The sequence below is a fragment of the Typopeltis vanoorti genome, chromosome 24 (genome assembly GCF_054136105.1).
Source record: "Typopeltis vanoorti isolate ZY-2024b chromosome 24, IOZ_Tvanoo_1.0, whole genome shotgun sequence".
Lineage (NCBI taxonomy): Eukaryota > Metazoa > Arthropoda > Arachnida > Uropygi > Thelyphonidae > Typopeltis > Typopeltis vanoorti.
The window spans coordinates 42087399-42107945 of record NC_143572.1 but is presented as its reverse complement, the minus strand read 5'-3'; the positions used below and the strand labels follow the sequence as shown (position 1 = coordinate 42107945).

Below are 20547 nucleotides of genomic sequence, written 5' to 3'. Positions count from 1 at the left end.
AGGGCAGTTCCACTGGAATAAAGATCGTGGGCTCTCTTGGTTAGAGTTTTAATAATGCCATATTGTTGAGCAGGGTGGTGGTGGGAGAGTTTGTGAATGTATCTGCCTATGTGCATGGGTTTTCTAGGAAGGGTAAACAATTGGCACTCTCTTGATCATTGTAAGATGAACTTGAAAATTTGGCTGACAATCTCATTCATAATAAGTTTCTTAGATTTTTGGTGGCTTGATTGGTTGGTTGGTTTGTCAGGGGGGAGGGGTGAATTAAGGGCAGAAAACTTGCCTGTTCTTCAAACTGCAGTCAAGCATTCTGATCCCTAATCAAGGCCAGTGAGCATAATTTCTACTCTTCGATAATTCTTTTACTTCTTTTACTACACCAAGAACAGCTCAATGCATTCCTTCAATGACTTTTGCCAAAAGATGACAGTGAACTGTCTAAGTCTTTTGACATTTATTCACTGTGACTAAAATACATCAGTGAAATGTCAAATACTCACTGTGTGCATCACTATCAGCAATTGTTAATGACAAACAACAAATTTCTGCTTTCAAACTCAATGTATAGTCAATCCACAGATCATGTGTACTACTGGTTTTTTACCTTTTGTGGTACTATTAAAAATAAAAAAAGTTGGCAATAAAAATGAAATGCAGCTCCTTTATTAAAATAATTCTTCAGCAACAGTGAAGGATTTATTCTTTTGAAGAAAAAGTTCAAATCTTCAACATTTATGGCCAAATTTAGTCTCACATAAACAACTAAATAATGTGCAGCATAATGCTACACAGTGAAACAAGATAGCAATAATCAATTAGATTACTTAAAATCATTCATAAATTAGAGATGACTATCTTGGAACGAACTATTACATATTACTGATTCAAATATTTCAGGCATGTCTATAAATTTTTCATGCATGAAATATTCATGAGATTATTTCTAAGCACAAAATGATATAACTAAGTTAACAAACAATTGAAAATAATAGGTATTATTTCTGGGAAAGGCATTACCTGACAAATTTTTAATTTCCTGTTTATCAGTAGCAAGAACAGCACTACTTGAGGAGCTGTCTTGATCATCACTTGGAGTGGATGCTCCTAGCAAACTTTCTTGTCTCTCGCTCATTCTAAAAATAAGAACAAAAATCTATACTCAGGGAAATTAACTAGTACTGCAATTATTAAATGTACATATATGGCACTATATATAACAAACTCATAAAAACTGGAAGAGAATACTACTGATGAGTTTTTTCAGAATTAGTATTTCTCTCTCTCTCTCTCTCTCTCTCTCACACACACACAAAATACAGAGAGATACAATCATTAGTATATTATAAATTAGTAGATCATTAGAATATAAAAAACACTATAAACCCAAAAATTAACTTAATTTTCTTGGAGCAAGTTTATGAAATATACAATGTTGACAGTAGGAGATTCAGCTTTTCATATCTCTAATTTACTGTTATTAGTAAATTACCCCCATTTCAAAAAAATTTGGTTAACAGACAACTCTAAAGAACATTTCAAGGAGAGAGTAAATTTCATTAGATTTTTAGTGAAACAAATGGATTATGAGGAGAGGCATAAATTAACATATTAGTGGAATACAAGGACACAAGAAAAGTAATAGAAAATAGTTATATTTCTGTTCTGTAATCTATCAAGTGCTAACTTAAATTCAATTTCCATTAAGCATTAAGAATTAAGTGTTTTTCTTTGTTTTTTTAACAACTGTAAGAACAGTAATGAGTCATAAGTTGGGCCGGTAACCCATCTAAGTGTTTGATAAATCATCGCTAAATGTAATAATTTTAATCTTAGTATGTAATGTAATAGATTTATGCATCTTTATCTTTTCACTGGAAGGAACAGAACCACTACTTTGAATTTTATTTGTCATTATTAACAACAATAAAATAAAATAAAATAAAATAAAATAAAATAATAGTTATAAACAGTTACAGCAAAGCACAAAACACAATGATGTTGTAAATAAACAGAGTTCATGAATACTGTGCACAAGTTGATTCATAGCAGCCTCATGTTGCTAAAACCATCATACGAGCAAATGTAGTGTCATATAAATGGGCAATGCTGATTATTAAAAAGTCACACGATCGGAAGCAGGGTATTACTGTACTCTTCTTTGTCATTTTAATTTCTGTTAGCTAGTTATTTCAGAGTTGTAGTTGAATTTGATTCCATTATACCTAATCTTTTATTATTGAATGTAAAACAGTTGCTTTTACATTCATTTAAATTACATTCTCTTTTTCATTTAAATGAAAGAGAGAACACTGCAAAAATAACAGCACTCAGTTTCTCATTTACTCTTTTAATTAAGAAATCAAATCATAAACCAACTAATATGTTTATGGTTTGATCATTACCTTCCTTATCTGGAACTGTCACTGTTCTTGACTAGAATCCTAATTAAATAAATTTCAATATCATTTACTAATAAATAATGGAAACAATTACTTAAATATAAAGAGCCAACAGGCTTCATTTTGGCGATATAAACATTAATTAAATTAAGGGGATATTAGATCCCACATTGTTTTAAAACCGAATAAGAAACTCAAAGATTGGAATCAGAGAGTTTCATGCCGAATATAGTATAAAAAACTATAAAAGTATCAGTGAATACTAGCGTGAGCTGAATGCAAGTAGCCCTAGGACATAGTACAAACAGGAAACTCGTTGCAAAGGTTGCCTGTGTTTGTACTACGTTCTAGGACTACTTGCATTCAGCTCATGCTAGTATTCGCCGATACTTTTATAGTTTTTTATACTATATTCGGCATGAAACTCTCTGATTCCAATCTTTGAGTTTCTTATTCGGTTTTAAAACAATGTGGGATCTAATATCCCCTTAATTTAATTAATGTTTATATCGCCGAAATGAAGCTTGTTGGCTCTTTATATTTAAGTAACTTAAATGGGTGCACCTTTTTGGACAACTCATACAGCAGAGTATATAAGTTTTTTTCGCTATACCCTTTGGTATTAATAATTTGGTCTAGCTACTCACTGATGAAGCCTCAATAAAGGCTGAAACCGGTCTGGGAAGTGACCTCCCTACCATAATGTAATTACAGCACACATTTCCTAGGAAATGTGTTTTTACATTATGGTAAATACCAAAGAATAGTGATCAGAACTTTCCCCACCTTTGCAACGAGTTGCCCATATTTGTACTACGTTCCAGGACTACTTGCATTCAGCTCACGCTAGTATTCGCCGATACTTTTACAGTTTTTTTATACTATATTTGGCATGAAACTCTCTGATTCCAATCTTTGAGTTTCTTATTCGGTTTTAAAACCATGTGGGATCTAATATCCCCTTAATTTAATTAATGGAAACAATGACTTGTACTTGATTCTCTACAAGCTCCAAATATTCAAATTTGTACAGTACAAAAAGAATATTATATACAAACTCTTTTTCACATGGTTATTCTCATTTAATTATATTTTTATTAAAATTTCTCAATCTTACCCTTGCTCAAATACAGTGTCTTGATTTTCTTGCCGTTTTTTGTCCTCTATCATTTGTAATCTAGACATTTCAAGAGCTATTAGAAGATCCATAGAGTAATCTACTTCGTACATCGGTGGTGAAGAATCTGTTGAATCATAAAAATTTAATTCTGAAACTCCACTAAAATAATAAATAAGTGAGGCAATCATTTATACAAATCACAAATACTAGTTATGCATGAAAGCATTTCACAACCAGTAGAGTTATATATATTTATATATTTTCTAACAAATTGAAGCATAATAAAAAAAAAGTCAATTATGTCCATGAAAGGTTGCAAAAACCCATAACACATTTAGAAATGTAGGTTGAACAAGGTTTTTTTTAGATTATCTGGTTAACCAATCCAGAAACCCTATTCTAGAGACCAAATATTACTTTTTTATGCCATTTCAGGTCTCCAATAAAAAGGGTAATTATCTAATACCGGGCAATGAAAATCATCTACCATGTGAATTCAAGCATAACCAGAACTAGTCTTTTTTATTATTATTATTATTATTAAATCTATTTATGTCTCATTTAATGATTATCTGATTATTATTGTTTTTCTTTTATCCTGTCATTAAAATCCATAAGCAACACATCTTTTTTTCAAAATGCACACTCAGTGACAGTCATATATTCAATTGTTATGATCATATCAAACTCTTTTGATAATTAATTCAAAAAGTATGACCTCCCTATCTCGGAATTCTCCAAAATTTCTATAATACAAAAGTTGTTAAAGCACATGGGCATATGGAAATGGATATGAAGTTGGTAGCATGGGTGGGGAGAATACTGAGACAGATAGCAGAGAGTAGTATATGGTGAAGTGATATCTAGAAGAATGAGGGTGACTAGTAGAGTGCCTCAATGCTCTGTACTGGGGACACTACTATTCAGTTTGTGTATTGATGATATAGGGAATGATTTAAAGGGAGGGGGTTATTCAGTTGCTTGTGATGCAAAACTGGAGAGGCTAATAGTTGGTAATGGCCAACTATTACCCTCTCAAATTTCTTGATGTCATTGGTAATGGCATCAAGCAGGATGATTTAATAAACTGGCAGTGTGGAATAATGGTTGCCAATTTAATGTTGCAAAATATAAGGTTATGCATTTTGGGATGAAAGAATTACATACAGTGGGTTACATTGATAATATTGGATTGCAGGAAATTGACAAGGGAGATCTTGGAGTGATGGTGGACAGAGAGTCAAGGCTCAGAGAGCATATTGCAAAAGAAGTTGGTAAAATAACTCAAAGGATTACTTGGATGTTGAAGAATACACTGACAAGTAGTGACAGGAAGGTATTATCCTCTTTATTTAAAAAACAAAAAAAAAACATAGGTTTTCTGGGGAGGGGATGAGGAAGTAGTGGAGAGAATCCAGTGGATCGACCAAGCTGGTGACAGGTCTGTGGAATGCTCCTTATAAGGATAGACTGAAGGTGTGAGATGCATAGTCTAAGTAACTAAAAGAGTTCTATAAGACTGACATAAAAGAAAATTTTAAATACATGACGAATAGAGAGAGAGAGAGAACTAGGGGTCACCCCTGGAAGCTATGTAAGAGTGGTAAGGGTATGTGAATTATATTTTTTGCTTCTGACTCAATGGAGATACCCGAATAATAATAATAGATATCTGTTGAAATGCGAGGAGGGTCTGAAGAGTTCTGATAAACACTTAGAACAAAAATGATATTAACCTCACTACTGGCTGAGGTGGATGAAATAGTAAGACCAAATTGCACTTCTTATCCACGTTATTCAATAGGTGTTACAGAATCATATCCAGATTTAGCTGGACATCTATAGACGTCATGGTCGGTTGGGGGATTAAAGCAACTGATATAATGACGAGAAAGAACACACTAGCAGCAGTGTCATAACTGACAGTAACTTATGTTCTTTCTTAGAGTTATATCAGTTGCTTTCATATCATTTTTGTTCTAGGTGTTTATCAGAACTTTCCAGACCTCCCTCGTATTTCATCTTTATTAGCTGGATGCTATATCTTATTTCAATTATAATTGCAAAGAACGATAATTTGAGCTACTAGTGTGAAGAGTACAAGAAATAAGGAGTTACTCCATCAGAAAATGAAAACCACAAATTTATGATTCAGATGACTATCATAAATGCACACATCATGCTCTGGTACTTTAAAAAAACAGTAAGAGAAAAAGTTTATAAACATGTTTATTCTTAGGTGCTGGTTTACATTCATAATTATATTTAATAGAATAAATATAGCACAGAGAATAATTAAACAGCAAGTTTAATCATTCAGATATTTCATATCTGTCACAGAGGCATCTTCAGGAATACAATATTAAAATTGTAATAACACATACAAAAAACACAAACAACCATAAGTGAAGAAATTAGACTATTTTAAGCCTAAGGTCCTATGAGGGGGTGTCCTCTATGGGTGTTGTTGGCCAGTCTTAGCTGTTAGGTGGAGAGCCTAAGAATTAAAGTTTCCAACTTTTTTTTCCAACTCTATGTAAATTCTTCATAGACAACAACATAATCATTACTAAAGCTGACAAGTGTAATGCTACTGTTGTCCTCAATACTAGTGATTACAATTGCAAAATGAATTTGCTGCTCAGAGATCGCCCTACTTATAAACCACTAGATTATGATCCCACCAATTCTCAGAAAAAAAATATTAAAAAAGCTTCTAAAAAAGCATCAAATCTTGGCCTCCTGAGGATATTAAACTCTAAACTTTTAGCCCCCCCCCCCCAACTCAATATACAGATTGCCTAAAATTCATAAATCTAATTATCCTCTCTGTCACCAAGTAGATACTACTCACTCCCTCTCTTTTAAATTAGCTAAACAGTTGGCTAAATCATTAATTCTATTTACTGGCTACACCACATTCTAATTCTACATTACTCATTTTAAATCTTTAGTCCTTTCAAATTTAGTTTTAAACAATAATGATATCATGGAAAGCTTCATATTACCTCATTATTTATAAATATCCTCCCTTTTTGACACTTTAAATTTACTGAAAAATGTCTCACCCTACATTGTTGATCTTTTTAATTTTGCTATCCATACTGGATACTTCTCTTGGAAGGACACCTTATATAAATAGACAGAAGAAGGAGGAAATTCTCAAACTTTCTATTTGGCCACATGGCTCGGACACATCAGACTCCTCATCCACCCCAACAGCCAGTAATCCAGAATCCAGTTCACTTTAGAAAAAGAAAATAGCAACAGCCAGTCTTTTCTAGATATTCTAATCACACACACATCTGTCTAATGGCACCCTTTCTTTCTTTCTCAGTTTACAGAAAGTCTGCCTAAAAAGGTAGATGCATACACAAACTTTCCCACTATCTCCCCCTCTCTCAACAATATGGTGTCATCAACTCTTTTTACCAGAGCTTAATATTTAGACTTACGTTACAGTTGAACTCTCTCTTTATTCACCAGACCTTCCTGTCCACTAGTTACAATGCGAAAGAGATCAACAAATTTGCTCATCTCCTCACATCCCTCTCAACATACAGACTACAGTGATGCTATTACTATTCTGTATATCTGGAGCACCTTAAAAGAATAGCCAGAGTATTCGAGAAACATAATCACCAAAGCTTCATTTGAAGTAGGCATTCCTTTTCTGCTGTCCTAAGGATTCACTTTTTCCCCCCTCTCTGTTCCAGGTGTTTAAAGGATTTCATTTTCTCACAACTTATAATATTATGCCACACTGGGATATCTGCCAACATCTGCCTTTGTGAACACAAGAAATGCATCTACTGCAACAACCATGTCAATCTGGTCTAGATGAGTATGCCTCAGATACCTTACACAAGATTAGATGGAAAAACAACTACTATTTTCATATTGTAATCCTGAAGATGTTTCTGTGACAAAGAAAGAATATCGGAATGATTAAACTTGCTGTTTAATTATTTCTCTGTGCTGTATTTATTCCATTCAATTTAATTGTTGATGTTTGGAGTGTGTTTGAAGGAAAAAGGCAGTTGTATGCTAGAGATGGACTGCATCTTAACATGGAAGGACATAAGAGATTGAAGAAGTTATTGTTTTCTGAACAGGTTGAAGTTATTGGGCAGGGAAACTAATATTGAAAAGGTTGAGTGTAAGAGAGAGAAACTTTAGCACTGATTGTGTATTTATTGATCCTTATAGGCAGAATAAATTCCAGAAGAGAGGGGAAAAAATCAGCATAGGACTACGGTAGTTAGTGACTTATATATCAGTTCTAAAGCCGGTACAAGATCTAGAGGGAATCTGCAATTTTTGTATACCAATGCTAGAAGCATTAGAAATAAGAGAGAAGAATTTTTGGCATTAGTCAATGAAATCTCACCAAAAGTTGTAGGCATTAGTGAAACTTGGCTGTCAGCAGAAGATGTGGTCACTGGAATTGAATGTGATGGGTACAGTATTTTCAGGGAGGATAGAGAAGATAGAACAGGAGGAGGAGGAGTACTGTTGATGATAGCTGATGTGTTGCAGCCAAAGAAAGTAGTATATCATGATGATAGACATGTGAATGAGAGTTCATTTGAGGCAGTCTGGTGCGAAATAGTGACCAACGCAACCAAATATACAGTTGGATGCTGCTATAGGCCAGGGAGTACAGGGGGAGATATTGAATTCATGCATCAGCAACTTAGTGCAATGAGTGAAGGCGTAGTGATTATTATGGGGGATTTTAATTATGGTGATATCAATTGGAAGGAGGAAATATCACGTAGCAAAAAGGAAATGGAGTTCATACATCTGCTACGAGATAATTACTTGAAACAGCACGTAACTGAAGGGACACGTGGTGTGAGAGTGTTGGACCTGGTTATTGGTTCAGAGGTTATATGCATAAGTAAGGTGACCTCGTTACCTCCAGTTGGTGAAAGCGATCATGTGGTATTGACTTGGGAGGTTGCAAAATCTGTGGATTTTTCTATTAAGAAGGGGTATGTACGAAACTACAGGTTAGGCAATTATAACAAGCTTCGGAGTGAGCTTGCAGCCATCCCATGGCAGAACATATTGCAAGGGAAAGATGTTAGCAGTGCTTGGGATAAAATCAGTGGGTATCTGAGGAAAGCAATATCAGATTGTGTCCCCATGGTCAGGAGGTCAAACAAGGCAGGCATTAGATGGATGAGCAGTAGTATCAAGCTTGAACTACAAAAAAAGAAAATGTTATGGAGAATTTACAAGGAGAAGGGCGATCAGGACACCCATGAGCAGTACAAGGCTCAAGCTAGGAAGGTTACCAGCATAGTAAGAAAAGCTAAATCAGATTATGAGAAGACCTTAGCCAAAGAGATCAAGGGTAATCCCAAAGAGTTCTTCCGCTATGTGGCAAGTAAGAGGAAGAATGACTTCGGAAGGATAACCTTAGTGGGTGCTGATGGTATTGAGGTGACAAAATCAGATGTAATAGTCAAGTTCCTGAGTGATCACTTCTCAAAAGTCTATCACCCAAGTGAGGATATCTCTATACCTATAGCAATACCTAATGTGAGAATTGAAGCTAAAGAATCAGAGGTATTAAATATATTGCGAAACTTAAATGCAAACACTGCGGTAGGCTTAGATGGAATATCAGCTCGGGTGTTGCGTGAATGTGCAAATGAATTGTCAACCCCTCTTACCTGGATATTTAATTTAAGTTTGAACTCTGGTATGGTCCCTAGGGAGTGGAAGTTAGGCAAAGTGGTTCCTTTGCATAAGGGTGGCTCTAAAACTGCAGTATTGAATTACAGACCAATCACCATCTCAGGAGTAGTGGTAAAAGTATTGGAAAAGTTGGTTAAAGACAAAATTCAAGAATGGGTGGATCAGGATATGATACTCTATAGAGGCCAACATGGTTTTGTTAAAGGTAGATCCTGCCTTAGCAATCTATTAACTATCCATAATAGAATAACATCAGAGTTGGACAAAGGAACTGGCTACAAAGTGGTACTTCTGGATTTTGCTAAGGCTTTTGACAGGATACCCCATAGAACACTGTTACGCAAATTGGAGCAGATGGGAATGGATATTAAATTGGTGATATGGATAGGAGAATGGCTCAGGGAGAGATACCATAAGGTGGTGTATGGAGGAGCCGAGTCCAGAATGAGGCAGGTGACCAGTGGTGTGCCTCAGGGCTCTGTGCTTGGGCCAATGTTGTTTAATTTGTATATAAATGATATAGGAAACGGCTTAAAGGGAGATATTCAGTTGTTTGCTGATGATGCAAAGTTGTGTAGTGCAATAAAAAATCAAGCTGATGTTGAAAGTTTGCAGGAGGATTTAAATAAGCTGGTAAAATGGGCAAAAGAAAATGGATGTCAGTTCAATGTGGAAAAGTGTAAAGTCTTGCATTTTGGGATTAAAAGATTACCAGCTGTGTACTACATAGATGGAAAGGTACTCCAAGAGATTGATGAGGCTAGGGACTTAGGGGTATTGGTAGATAAGGAGATGAAGTTCAGAGGACACATTGCTAAGGTGTCCAAGATTGCACATAGGATTACTTGGTTGTTGAGGAACACACTGACATCCAGAGATAAAGAGGTTATTATTCCCCTTTATAAAGCATTGATACTTCCACATTTGGATTACTGTGCTCAGGTCTGGTCACCTGGATTCCTTGGAGATGAGGAGGCTGTGGAGAGGGTTCAGAGAAGAGTGACCAAGTTGGTGAGTGATATAAAAAATGCTCCCTACATTGATAGATTGAGAGCTTGTGGATTGCAGAGATTGGCTGATAGGCGAAGAAGAGGGGATATGATAGAAACATTCAAATTACTAAAAGGTTTTTATAGGATTGATGCAGGGGAAATGTTTCAGCTGTGTGATAGTGATGGAAGAACAAGAGGTCATCTCTGGAAATTAAAGAAGAGTGTGGTTAATGAGTGGAATTCATTGCCTGACTTTGTTGTGAGCTCTTCATCTGTAAATGAATTCAAGAAGAGATATGACAGATATTGTTTTGCTAGTTTGGGTCTCCCGCGATGAGTCTACTGACTCCATGGAGATACCCGTAATAATAATAATAATAATTATGAAGAAAAAGTTGATGTATAAATATTATTATTAAAACATAAAATTCTTAATGCCATAATCCAGCTATTTTAATATTGTCATTATCAGACCTCCATGGAGTCAAGAGACTCTATGCAGGGGGGGGGGAGCATGCACGTGCACACAGTGACTTAAAAGAATTCACTGTCTCTGCATTCTACCACACTTTTGGGCAATGCCATGCAAAAATTCCTCCCCCTTGCTTACACACTTTTCTTATATAGCTTCCAGGGATGGCTTCCTGTTCTCCCCACTCTAGCCATTCTATGAAAAATCTCATCCACATTAATCTGGTAATTACTCCCTTACCAACTTACTAATCTATGTCTTGATTATGTCCTCTCCTCCTCCTCCTACCCACTATGTATGCAATTTGCATTCCCTCAATCTGTATTCATATTCAACTTCTAGAGGCCTGAAAGTACTAGTCAATTGTCTCTAAGCCCTCTACAACACCTCTTCATCCTTTTGAAAAGCAGGTGACCAAATCTGTGCACAGTAATCCATGTGGTCTGATCAAAGCCGTATACAATGGAATCATAACATCCTTATTCCTAAATGTCAGTGTTCACTGCATTGTTCACATAATGCGCAGTGCTGTCCTCACAATTTTAGCAAAATGTCACCAAAATTTCAGATTCCTATTCACCATCACCCCCAGATCTTTCATCTCTTCTACCTGCTCTAAGATATCCACACCAATCAAAGATTGATACAAGGGAAATGTTTCAGAACTTGGCTAAAGGATGCAGAACAAGAGGTCATCCCTGGAAGTTGATAAATGCATGGTTAGTAGAGGTGTGAGGACTGCATTTTTTGCTTGGAGAGTGGTTATAATGAATGGAATGGGTTGCCAGAGTCAGTATTGAGCACTTGTCTGTTAATGGGTTCAAGGAGAGGCATGATGGACTGTGTAGATAGTTTGGATCTCCTGCAACAATAATAATAATAAAACCCATGTTATCCTTGAAAGATAATTCTGCTGCTGTAAACTCAGTTCAAAATCCTGGTCCTCAGTAGCTCTCTAACACCTTGACCACAACTCAAGACAAGCAGACTGGTCTATAGTTTGAAGCCTCAGCCTTATTACTCTTTTTATAAAGCAGAACAATTTTGCCCTTTTTCACTCCACTGGAACTTGGACCAGTCTAAGACTCATGTTAAAGAGTTAGGTTAAAGCTGTTGTTAACTACAGCCTTATTGACATTAAGTTTACTCAATTGCTCATACTACCTGCTTACTCACCATCAGCAGCTCTCTACCCCCCCCCCTCCTCATCAGAGGATGTTATTCTAATAACATCCTCTGATGAGGAGGGGGGGGGGGGTAATCAAATCCAAGACCCTTGCTCCTCATGTATCCTTTGTTACATGCTGCCTAAGATCGTTGTCCCTCAAAAACTCGAGAAATCCATTCTCTTTGCCTCCAGATTCTGTCGCTTCATTCCAATCTATATTACCATAATTGAAATCACCCATAATGATCACCTTTTCTTATTGGCCAAACCAATTTACCAATACATTTCCTTTGCCATGCTGCTTTTTTTTTTTGCAACATATCAAAAGACATGTACCATTATCGCGTATAATGCAATCCACGTATAATGCGAACTAGAAATTTTGTTTGAAAACTAGCCCTAAAATGCCATGTCCACGTATAATGCAATCTGTTAATCTTGTTCCATGACATTATAAATAATACAATACAAATTAACGAAAGAAATATTTATTTTAAAACAAAATGTCAAAATCCTTTAAATTCTTCATCTTTTGAGTCGTCAAACATTTCATTTATAAATTCATCTGTAGGGATTGCGTCATCAGTGTAGCAGTTGTCGTCATCGTCTTCATGCTCTCCAATTTGTTGTGCGTCATCCTCGCTTTCGTATATGACGTGATCTTTTTTGATCCATCCATTGAATTACTTATTCCACATTTAAGAAATGAGCGTTGTACATGGGCATCTCATCCATATTGCCAATTTGGGAAAGTTCATATTCGTGACACTTCCGTAATTTTATGATAAATTTATGGAAGGACTGCACTTTTTCTTCAAGCTGCTGCTTTGGTAACTTCTGCGCAATTTTTGTTCGGTGTCATAATGTTAATGCTTTGCATTCCATAAATCTGTTGCACAACCCAGGCGAAGCAAGAAAAGATGAAATACCTGGTGTGTCCTTGAATTTACCATTCTTGAGTTGTAGAGCTCGAAAAAGAATTGCATTTCTTGTTACTATGATGCCATCTTGTCGTTGTGTCAAAATCCATTCATTTAGCTCTTCTTCGAGTTCTGGAAAGGATGCTACATCTCCACGATGGGCATGTTTCATTTTGGGGATTTTTTCAAGACTGTCTTTTTGCTTACACCAAAGTCTAATATTACTCTCTGCTACACCAAATTCTCTCATAGCAACACTGTTACTATGTTCTTCTGCAAATTGCACAACACGCAATTTAAATCCTGCTTCAAAAGATGAACGTTTACGTTTCTGTTGGCTAGGTTTGTTTAATGAATAATATTTAAAATGAACTGTGGTTAAACCGATATACCTAACTGTGCTCTATCTATCTCACTGTGCTCTACCATTCGGCGACGGAGAGTGCATGCGCAGATACGTTGTGCACTCGGTCGCTGAATGTGAGTGGGTCAAGTAGATTTGGTTGCATAGGCATGAGGTAGTATATATTGTGTGTGCAAGTCTAATAAGATGTTATATTTTTTTAGGATCCGCATATAATGCGAACCTCTAACTTTCAGTAGTAGTTTTTACCATAAATTTTTCGCATTATATGCGATAATATACGGTAATATAAGAGATAAGGGAACTGTATATGCAAATACAACAAACACATCGTCAAAACCAATCAAGAATATAACAAGCACTGCTACTGTTGTAGTTATTTATGATTACAGTCAAAGCAACTAAGACATGACTTTATTGTATATCATCGTAGTTTTATTGTGCATGTTCTCCTGGCCAATTTGCCTGTTTTGGAAGGTTAAAAAAAAAAAAACTTAGTTTCTGGGAGGAACAAGCACTGCAAATAGTTTGGGTAAGTAATGGCAAGAGTGATTGACTACTTCTATTACAATTATCATTCAAGACCAAAGTTTGACACCTACTGAACTCCAGTTTCTAAAATAATATTATTGATTTACCACTTTTATTTGACAGTGGTAATCACCAGGATCACCCTGTCAAATTTGAAGCATTAAATTAAATTAATAATAATAAAGCTTTGCAAATACTAAAAAGTTCCTTTAAAAGCATCCTCCCTTCTGCATCTTCTATAGGTTGTGTCATGCAATCAGTTTTGAGCATTCTGAAATACAATTGTCTCTGGAACTGCTGATAATTCCTGAGAAAGTTGTTCTAATTGGGATTGGGGAGGGAGAATCCTTGGCAGATACCTGCCTCTAAAGGTCATACTGTTTAACTGATCATATAACTGTTTCTTACTTTGCTAAAGGTCTTCTGAAAAATTCAGCCTAATCAGACTAAAATTATGGGAAGGATTGTGGGAAATACCTATTTCTAGGTTGAATTCCTTGGTTATTTTCAACAATTTGGAATATATTTGTTTCTAACATTGCTTATGATCACTTGAAAAATTCAACCCAATCACATTAAAATGAAGATAGTTGTGGAGGGAAGGGATATCTTACCTCTCAGACACATATTCAACCATGTGATAAAATTTAAAATACAATTATTTCTTATGCTGTTCAAGGAATCCTGACAATTTCTGTGGAAATGGATCAAAACTGACAGCAATTGTAAAGAAGGGATAAGGAAAAAAAACACTACACTTCACTATAAATTATATCATTCAATCTATTCTGATGAATTATTTCTTGATGGTTTTATCTACATCTAAAAAATATGCAACTTCTTGGCTGACAATGTTTTTCCCTTCAACTAGAAAACCTGAGTTCAATTCTCATATGATGAGAGGAAACTTTATATGGGCATTTTCAATTGAAGGTCAGTTAGTCAATCTCATACAGAGACAGCAAGTTTTTTTCTGAATGTGAGATGAAAAACCCAGAAACTTGGGTTTTTTATCCCATATACAGGCAAACTAACCAAGAGAATACATGCAATTTATTCTCTGGGAGGCATTAGATGAAGTGTCGTTGAGTGAAGTTAGTGGATTAAGAAGTGAAGACAGTGTGTGTTGTGGAATAGAGTGCCCTCCCGCAATAGTCCTCATACTCCTTGGAGGTATCACATAATAATAATTATTGAGAAAGTAAATGCTTACCATGAATCATCAGAAATAATGCTGGTAAGGTAGTCACTATTAAATTATAGCTAATCTCCTGTTTCCTTATTACTTAGCTCATTTTTTACAAGTGAGATTTTTTTTAATGATATATACAAAGGAAGATTATGAAAAGAGTGTAGTCCAAGATTCCAAGATGACAGAAAAATGAGTCATTACTGGAAACTGTCATGAACAGTGGAATGACTTGGTGGAGCATCAGATTTGATACAATAAATTGTTAGTGATGACATCCTCTGATGGGACTGTTGATCCCATGGATGTTTGTTACTAATAACAATAATTATACTACTACTACTTCTTTCAATGGCTCTACAGTTCATATCAAGTCTTGGCCTCCTGAATTTGTTACCTCCAACCCTGTCTGTCTAGAATCTTACTTCTCCAGTTGGACATTACAATATGATGTTGCTATCTTGACTAATGGTATCTATCTATCTTGTTCTTCATTTTCGTCTTTCCTCAAGAGACCACTATCATTCACTAGACCAAACATTTTTCTAAGGATTTTCCTTTCAAATGCTGAAATCAAATTCTCTACCCTTGCTGTAAATATCCATAAGTAACAAAAAATTATTGATTTATAATATTTATTTATATTTATACTTAGAGCCTGCGTAGTTAAGTGGAAGTGGTATTTTCATCAACATCGCTAAGTCACCCCAAAAAGATCTAAGTTCAACTCTAGTTGCCGACTACAGGAACTTTTCCTGAGCCTTTCTTCAACAAGTTCTCAAGTTAGTCACTCTCTCGCACAGGCAAGAAATTTTTTCCTCCTGGCAACTAGGATTTTTTGTCCCATAAACCCAACAAAATAGACTGCAGAACCCACATTATTTCAGACAATAACATATTTTCAGGGATCATGAGATGGCAGGACTTGTCTGCCATCTCTTCACTGTATACTACCTAAAATTAGTGACAGTCGTGAGCCAGCTATCTCTGATTGGCTACTGGTGGAGATTGAACTATCCACTCTATCTCCAAAAGTTACGTAGAGCTACGGCCTCGCCTACTCCCTATAAGAAAATAAAAGGCATTAGTGGATATTTGTGCTGTACTTCGACTGGTTATCTTTTGATCTGAATATTATTATTATTATTATTCAGGCCTTCAAGGAGTTAAAAGACTCATCGAGGGAGGTCCTTCCTAAGACATAAAGTCTGTCAAGACTCATCGAGGGGAGGTCCCCCCCCCTGAGAAACACAAAGTTTATCATACCACTCTTTAAACTCACTGACCGTTCTCGCTCCCACCACTCCATCAGGCAATGCATTCCACGGCTCAACCACCCTCCACACAAAGAAACCACTCCTTACCCTCTTGCTCACAGTTTCCTTTCGTAACTTCCAGGGATGGCCTCTTGTCATCACTCCTTCCCACTGATCAACCAAGCGAAAGAACTCCCCAGTGTCAACCCTGTAACCACCTCTCAACAGTTTAAAAGTCTCAATCATATCACCTCTCCTTCTTCTATCCACCAAACTCTGCAGTCCACATTCTCTCAGCCGATCCTCATAACTATCCTTGTACAGTCCTGAAACCATCTTTGTCATCCGTCTTTGTATCCTTTCCACAGTTAATTTATCCCCTTCAAATCCTGGGGACCAATTCTGAGAACAATAGTCCAAGTGTGGTCTGATCAGAGACTTATACAACGGAATGATAACCCTCTTATCTCTGCAGGTCAGTGTCCTTCTCATAAGTGCAGCAATCCTCTGTGTTACCTTTACCACCTTTGCAATATGTCCCCTAAACTTCAGGTTTCTATCAATCATCAACCCCAGATCTCTTGTCTCCCCTACTTCCTCCAGTATAACTCCTCCCATAGAGTATGCAGCATCCCATCGATGTTTCCCAAACCTCAAGACCTTACATTTTGCTGCATTAAACTGATACTCCCATTCGTTTGCCCATCTATCTAGCTTATTTAAATCCTCTTGCAGGGCTACCACATCTGCACTATTACTAATAATCCTTCCCAGCTTCGCATCATCCGCAAACAACTGAATATCCCCTTGCAATCCACTGGCAATGTCATTGATATAAAGGTTAAACAATACAGGTCCTAGTACTGAGCCCTGTGGGACCCCACTTGTAACCCTCTGCCTCCTTGAAACTGCTCCACCATACACAACTCTCTGATACCTATCAGACAGCCAATCCTGAATCCAGTTGACCAATCTGACATCCAGACCCGTGTGCTTTAACTTAAATATCAGCTTATCATGTGGCACCCTGTCAAATGCCTTCGCTAAGTCTAAGAAAATTGCAGTATATGCCTTTCCCTCATCTAATGTTCTTGTAACTTTATTATAAAAGGCTAGCATATTGCTAAAACAAGAGCGTCCTTTCACAAATCCATGTTGATTCTCACAGATAACATTACCCTCATCTGCCCAATGCTGTACACGGTCCCTCACTACTTTCTCCAAGATCTTAACAACTACTGATGACACACAGACTGGCCTATAATTAGACACTTCTAGTCTGTTACCACCCTTATGCAATGGCACTATCTTACCTTCCTTCCATTCCCTGGGCACCTTTGCCAAAGCCAGACTTTCATTGAAAAGCCACGTTAAAGGTACTGTCAATTCCCTAGCACATTCTCTCAAAACTCGTGGCGAAATACTATCCAGTCCCACAGCTTTACTGACATCTAGAGTACTCAGTATCTGAAACACACTCTCCTCCTGTACCTCCAGACCTCGTACCAGTCCTATCCCTCTAGCATTAAAACTGACTCCTCTAGGATGAAATACTCCAATAAAGTGTTCATTGAACAATTCCACTATGTCCTCTGCATCAGTCACTCTATTCCCATTTTTATCCCACAATATCATTCTTCCACAGTCATTTCTCCTCCTACTGGCCACATAGCTAAAAAATTCCCTAGGATTTTCTTTGGATCTTAGGGCCAATCTCCTCTCATATTCTAATTTCGCTTTCCTTACTACACTAGTCACTTTTCTGGCCTGTGTCTTATATTCCTCATGCATCTCTTCATCTGTCTCCTTATATCTCTTCCATAGCCTCTTTTTCGCATGCAATTCCTGTTTAATATTGTTTGTCATCCACTTCACTCCAAATTGCGTCCTCTTCTTCACTCGTGGTATACAACTTACCATTGCTGATAACAAATATTCTTTCACAATTTCCCACGCACTGATGATATCCCGGCCTTCCAATTCCTCCCTCCATGAAAGTTGACGTCTAAGACTATTATAATCACCTGCCTTATAATTCCACATAAGTTCCCGTCTCTTTGATACTCCTGCATGTCTATTCATTTTCCAAGTCAACACCATATGGTCACTCTCTCCAACTGGTGGGAGAGACGTCAACTCAGTTATTATCAGCTCTTCTGATGCTATAACCAAATCCAAAATTTTTGAACCTCTTGTTCCCTCTGTTACATGTTGCCTAAGACATTTGTCCCTCAAGAATTCTAGAAATTCCATTCCCCTATTGTTACATGCATCTTCCTCTCTCCAATTTATACTACTGAAGTTAAAATCTCCCATAACAATCATTCTTCTTGCACTTGCCAAACTTAGCTGTCTAAACATCTCCTGGTCCCCATCCTCTGTGTTCCTGGGTCTGTAGCAACACCCTACTAAATATCCTGTCTTGCCTACCTCTACCTCACACCATACGCTCTCAAAATCATTTGTCTCACTTCCTTCCAAATTCTCCACTCTTAGAGGACAGAGGTCATCACTTATCATAAGCAGCACCCCACCACCATGTTTTCCCCTCCTATCCTGACGAAAAATGCTATACCCAGCGACTTCTATTCCTGTTTTTATATCCCCTTCTGTCAACCACGTCTCAGTGATCGCAATAATTTTTGGCCAGGCTGATGCTATCTGCGCCACCAATTCCTCTCCCTTATTCCGGATACTCCTGGCATTAGTATACAGCATATAAATGCCATTGTTTCTATACCCAGCATTATCCCTTCTAGACTCCACTGGGCTCAGTGTTGCCTGACATTGTCTCCCTTCTCCCAAGTATCCATTCCCACAAGAGGCCACCCATGCTATCATCCTCCCTGGGACACACTGACTTGTTCAGAACAGCAATCTCTCCAGATGCCTACGTCCTTCCTCATTCAAATGTAAACGGTCTCTCACATACAACTCCTCTCTTTCCTCAAACGCACTCCAAGCATCCACATATACCAGTCCTCTCTTGTCACACATTCTCGCTATTATGCCATTCAACATCACCGCTCTTCTGCTCAGCTCATCATTATCATACCTAGGCAACACGCACACTATTTTTCCTCTCTCTGTCTTCTTCCGTACAGTCTCAAGCAAAAATCTCATATCTCTCGCTGCCCGACTTACATTACCACTCAAGTCATTCGTTCCTACCATCACAATCATCTCATCCACCCATTCACCTCTCTTAATTGCCATAGCCACCCTTTCTATTGTTCCTCCTGGCAAACACTCCTCACGCATCCTATCTTGAACACCACGGATCATTGAGTCGCCATACATTATACCTCTTACCATTCCCTCGCTCCTATTGTTTCCATTCTCTCCTCTTCTTTCATTCCCATACCTCTCTCTTCTTTCATTCCCATACCTCTCTCTTCTTTCATTCCCATACCTCTCTCTTCTACTGTTTCCATTCTCTCCTCTTCTGGCACTCCCATACATCTCTCTCATTCCCTCTCTCCTACTGTTTCCATTTTCTCCACTTCTAGCACTTCCATATCCCTCTCTCATTCTGTCTCTCCTACTACTGTTTCCATCCGCTCGTCTTCTAGCATTCCCATACCTCTCTCTCATTCCATCTCTCCTACCGTTTCCATTCTCTCCTCTTCTAGCACTTCCATATCTCTCTCTCATTCCGTCTCTCCTACTGTTTCCATCCTCTCGTCTGCTAGCATTCCCATACCTCTCTCTCATTCCCTCTCTTCTACTGTTTCCATTCTCTCCTCTTCTAGCACCCCCATACCTCTCACTCATACTCCCTAAATTCTCTCTCTCTCTCCTACTCTGATTCGCCTTGCATTTATCTCTTCCATTCTCCTAATCTTATCTTTCATACTTCTGCTCTCATTCACTAGACATTCCACCTCCTCTTTCAACTCATCTATCTCCCTCTGCAGGTCAGTCACTCTTAATCTAAATTCACTCTCCCAAACAAAACCATCTCCTAAACTTCTACAGTCACTCACACCTTCCACACTATCAACTATTATTTTCTCATTCTCTCCTATCATACTACTTGTCTTCCTACATTCATTCCCCGTTCCTGGAGCAACAAAGTCGGATATCAATATATCTAATGTACTTATTTCCTCCAACTGCCTGCATTTTGCGCACATACGCTCTCCACTCTCTTTAACAAGCCACATATGTAATTCCCGAGACGCATACATGCCGCAAGTACTGCATGCCACAAAGTCCCTTATGATATTGCTAATAATTGAGTTCTTAAATGGCGGAGGACTTGGTGTTACGCCACTTGCGACTGCTGCTGAATCCACCATCATTCCTTACTGCCGAGTAGCGTAATCTTTAATAATTATTCAATTAATAAATAAGAGGGAAAAAAAGTACAAACATCAGAACATTTAAGTACTAAATATAATTAAATAAAATGAAATATAACTAAA

General features: G+C 37.2%; 1 protein-coding gene across 2 annotated transcripts in view; it reads right to left on the bottom strand.

The window, feature by feature from the left end:
- The window catches only part of LOC150093130 (ankyrin repeat and IBR domain-containing protein 1-like), a 424458-nt gene that overhangs the window by 8184 nt on the left and 395727 nt on the right, over positions 1-20547 (bottom strand). For both annotated transcript variants that reach the window (XM_090413306.1, XM_090413307.1), the window contains 2 exons: positions 3517-3643; positions 1018-1133 (listed from right to left, as the gene is read on the bottom strand). In XM_090413306.1, the coding sequence (XP_090269432.1) occupies positions 1018-1133; positions 3517-3643 (243 nt within the window). The remainder of the gene's footprint in view (positions 1-1017; positions 1134-3516; positions 3644-20547) is intronic.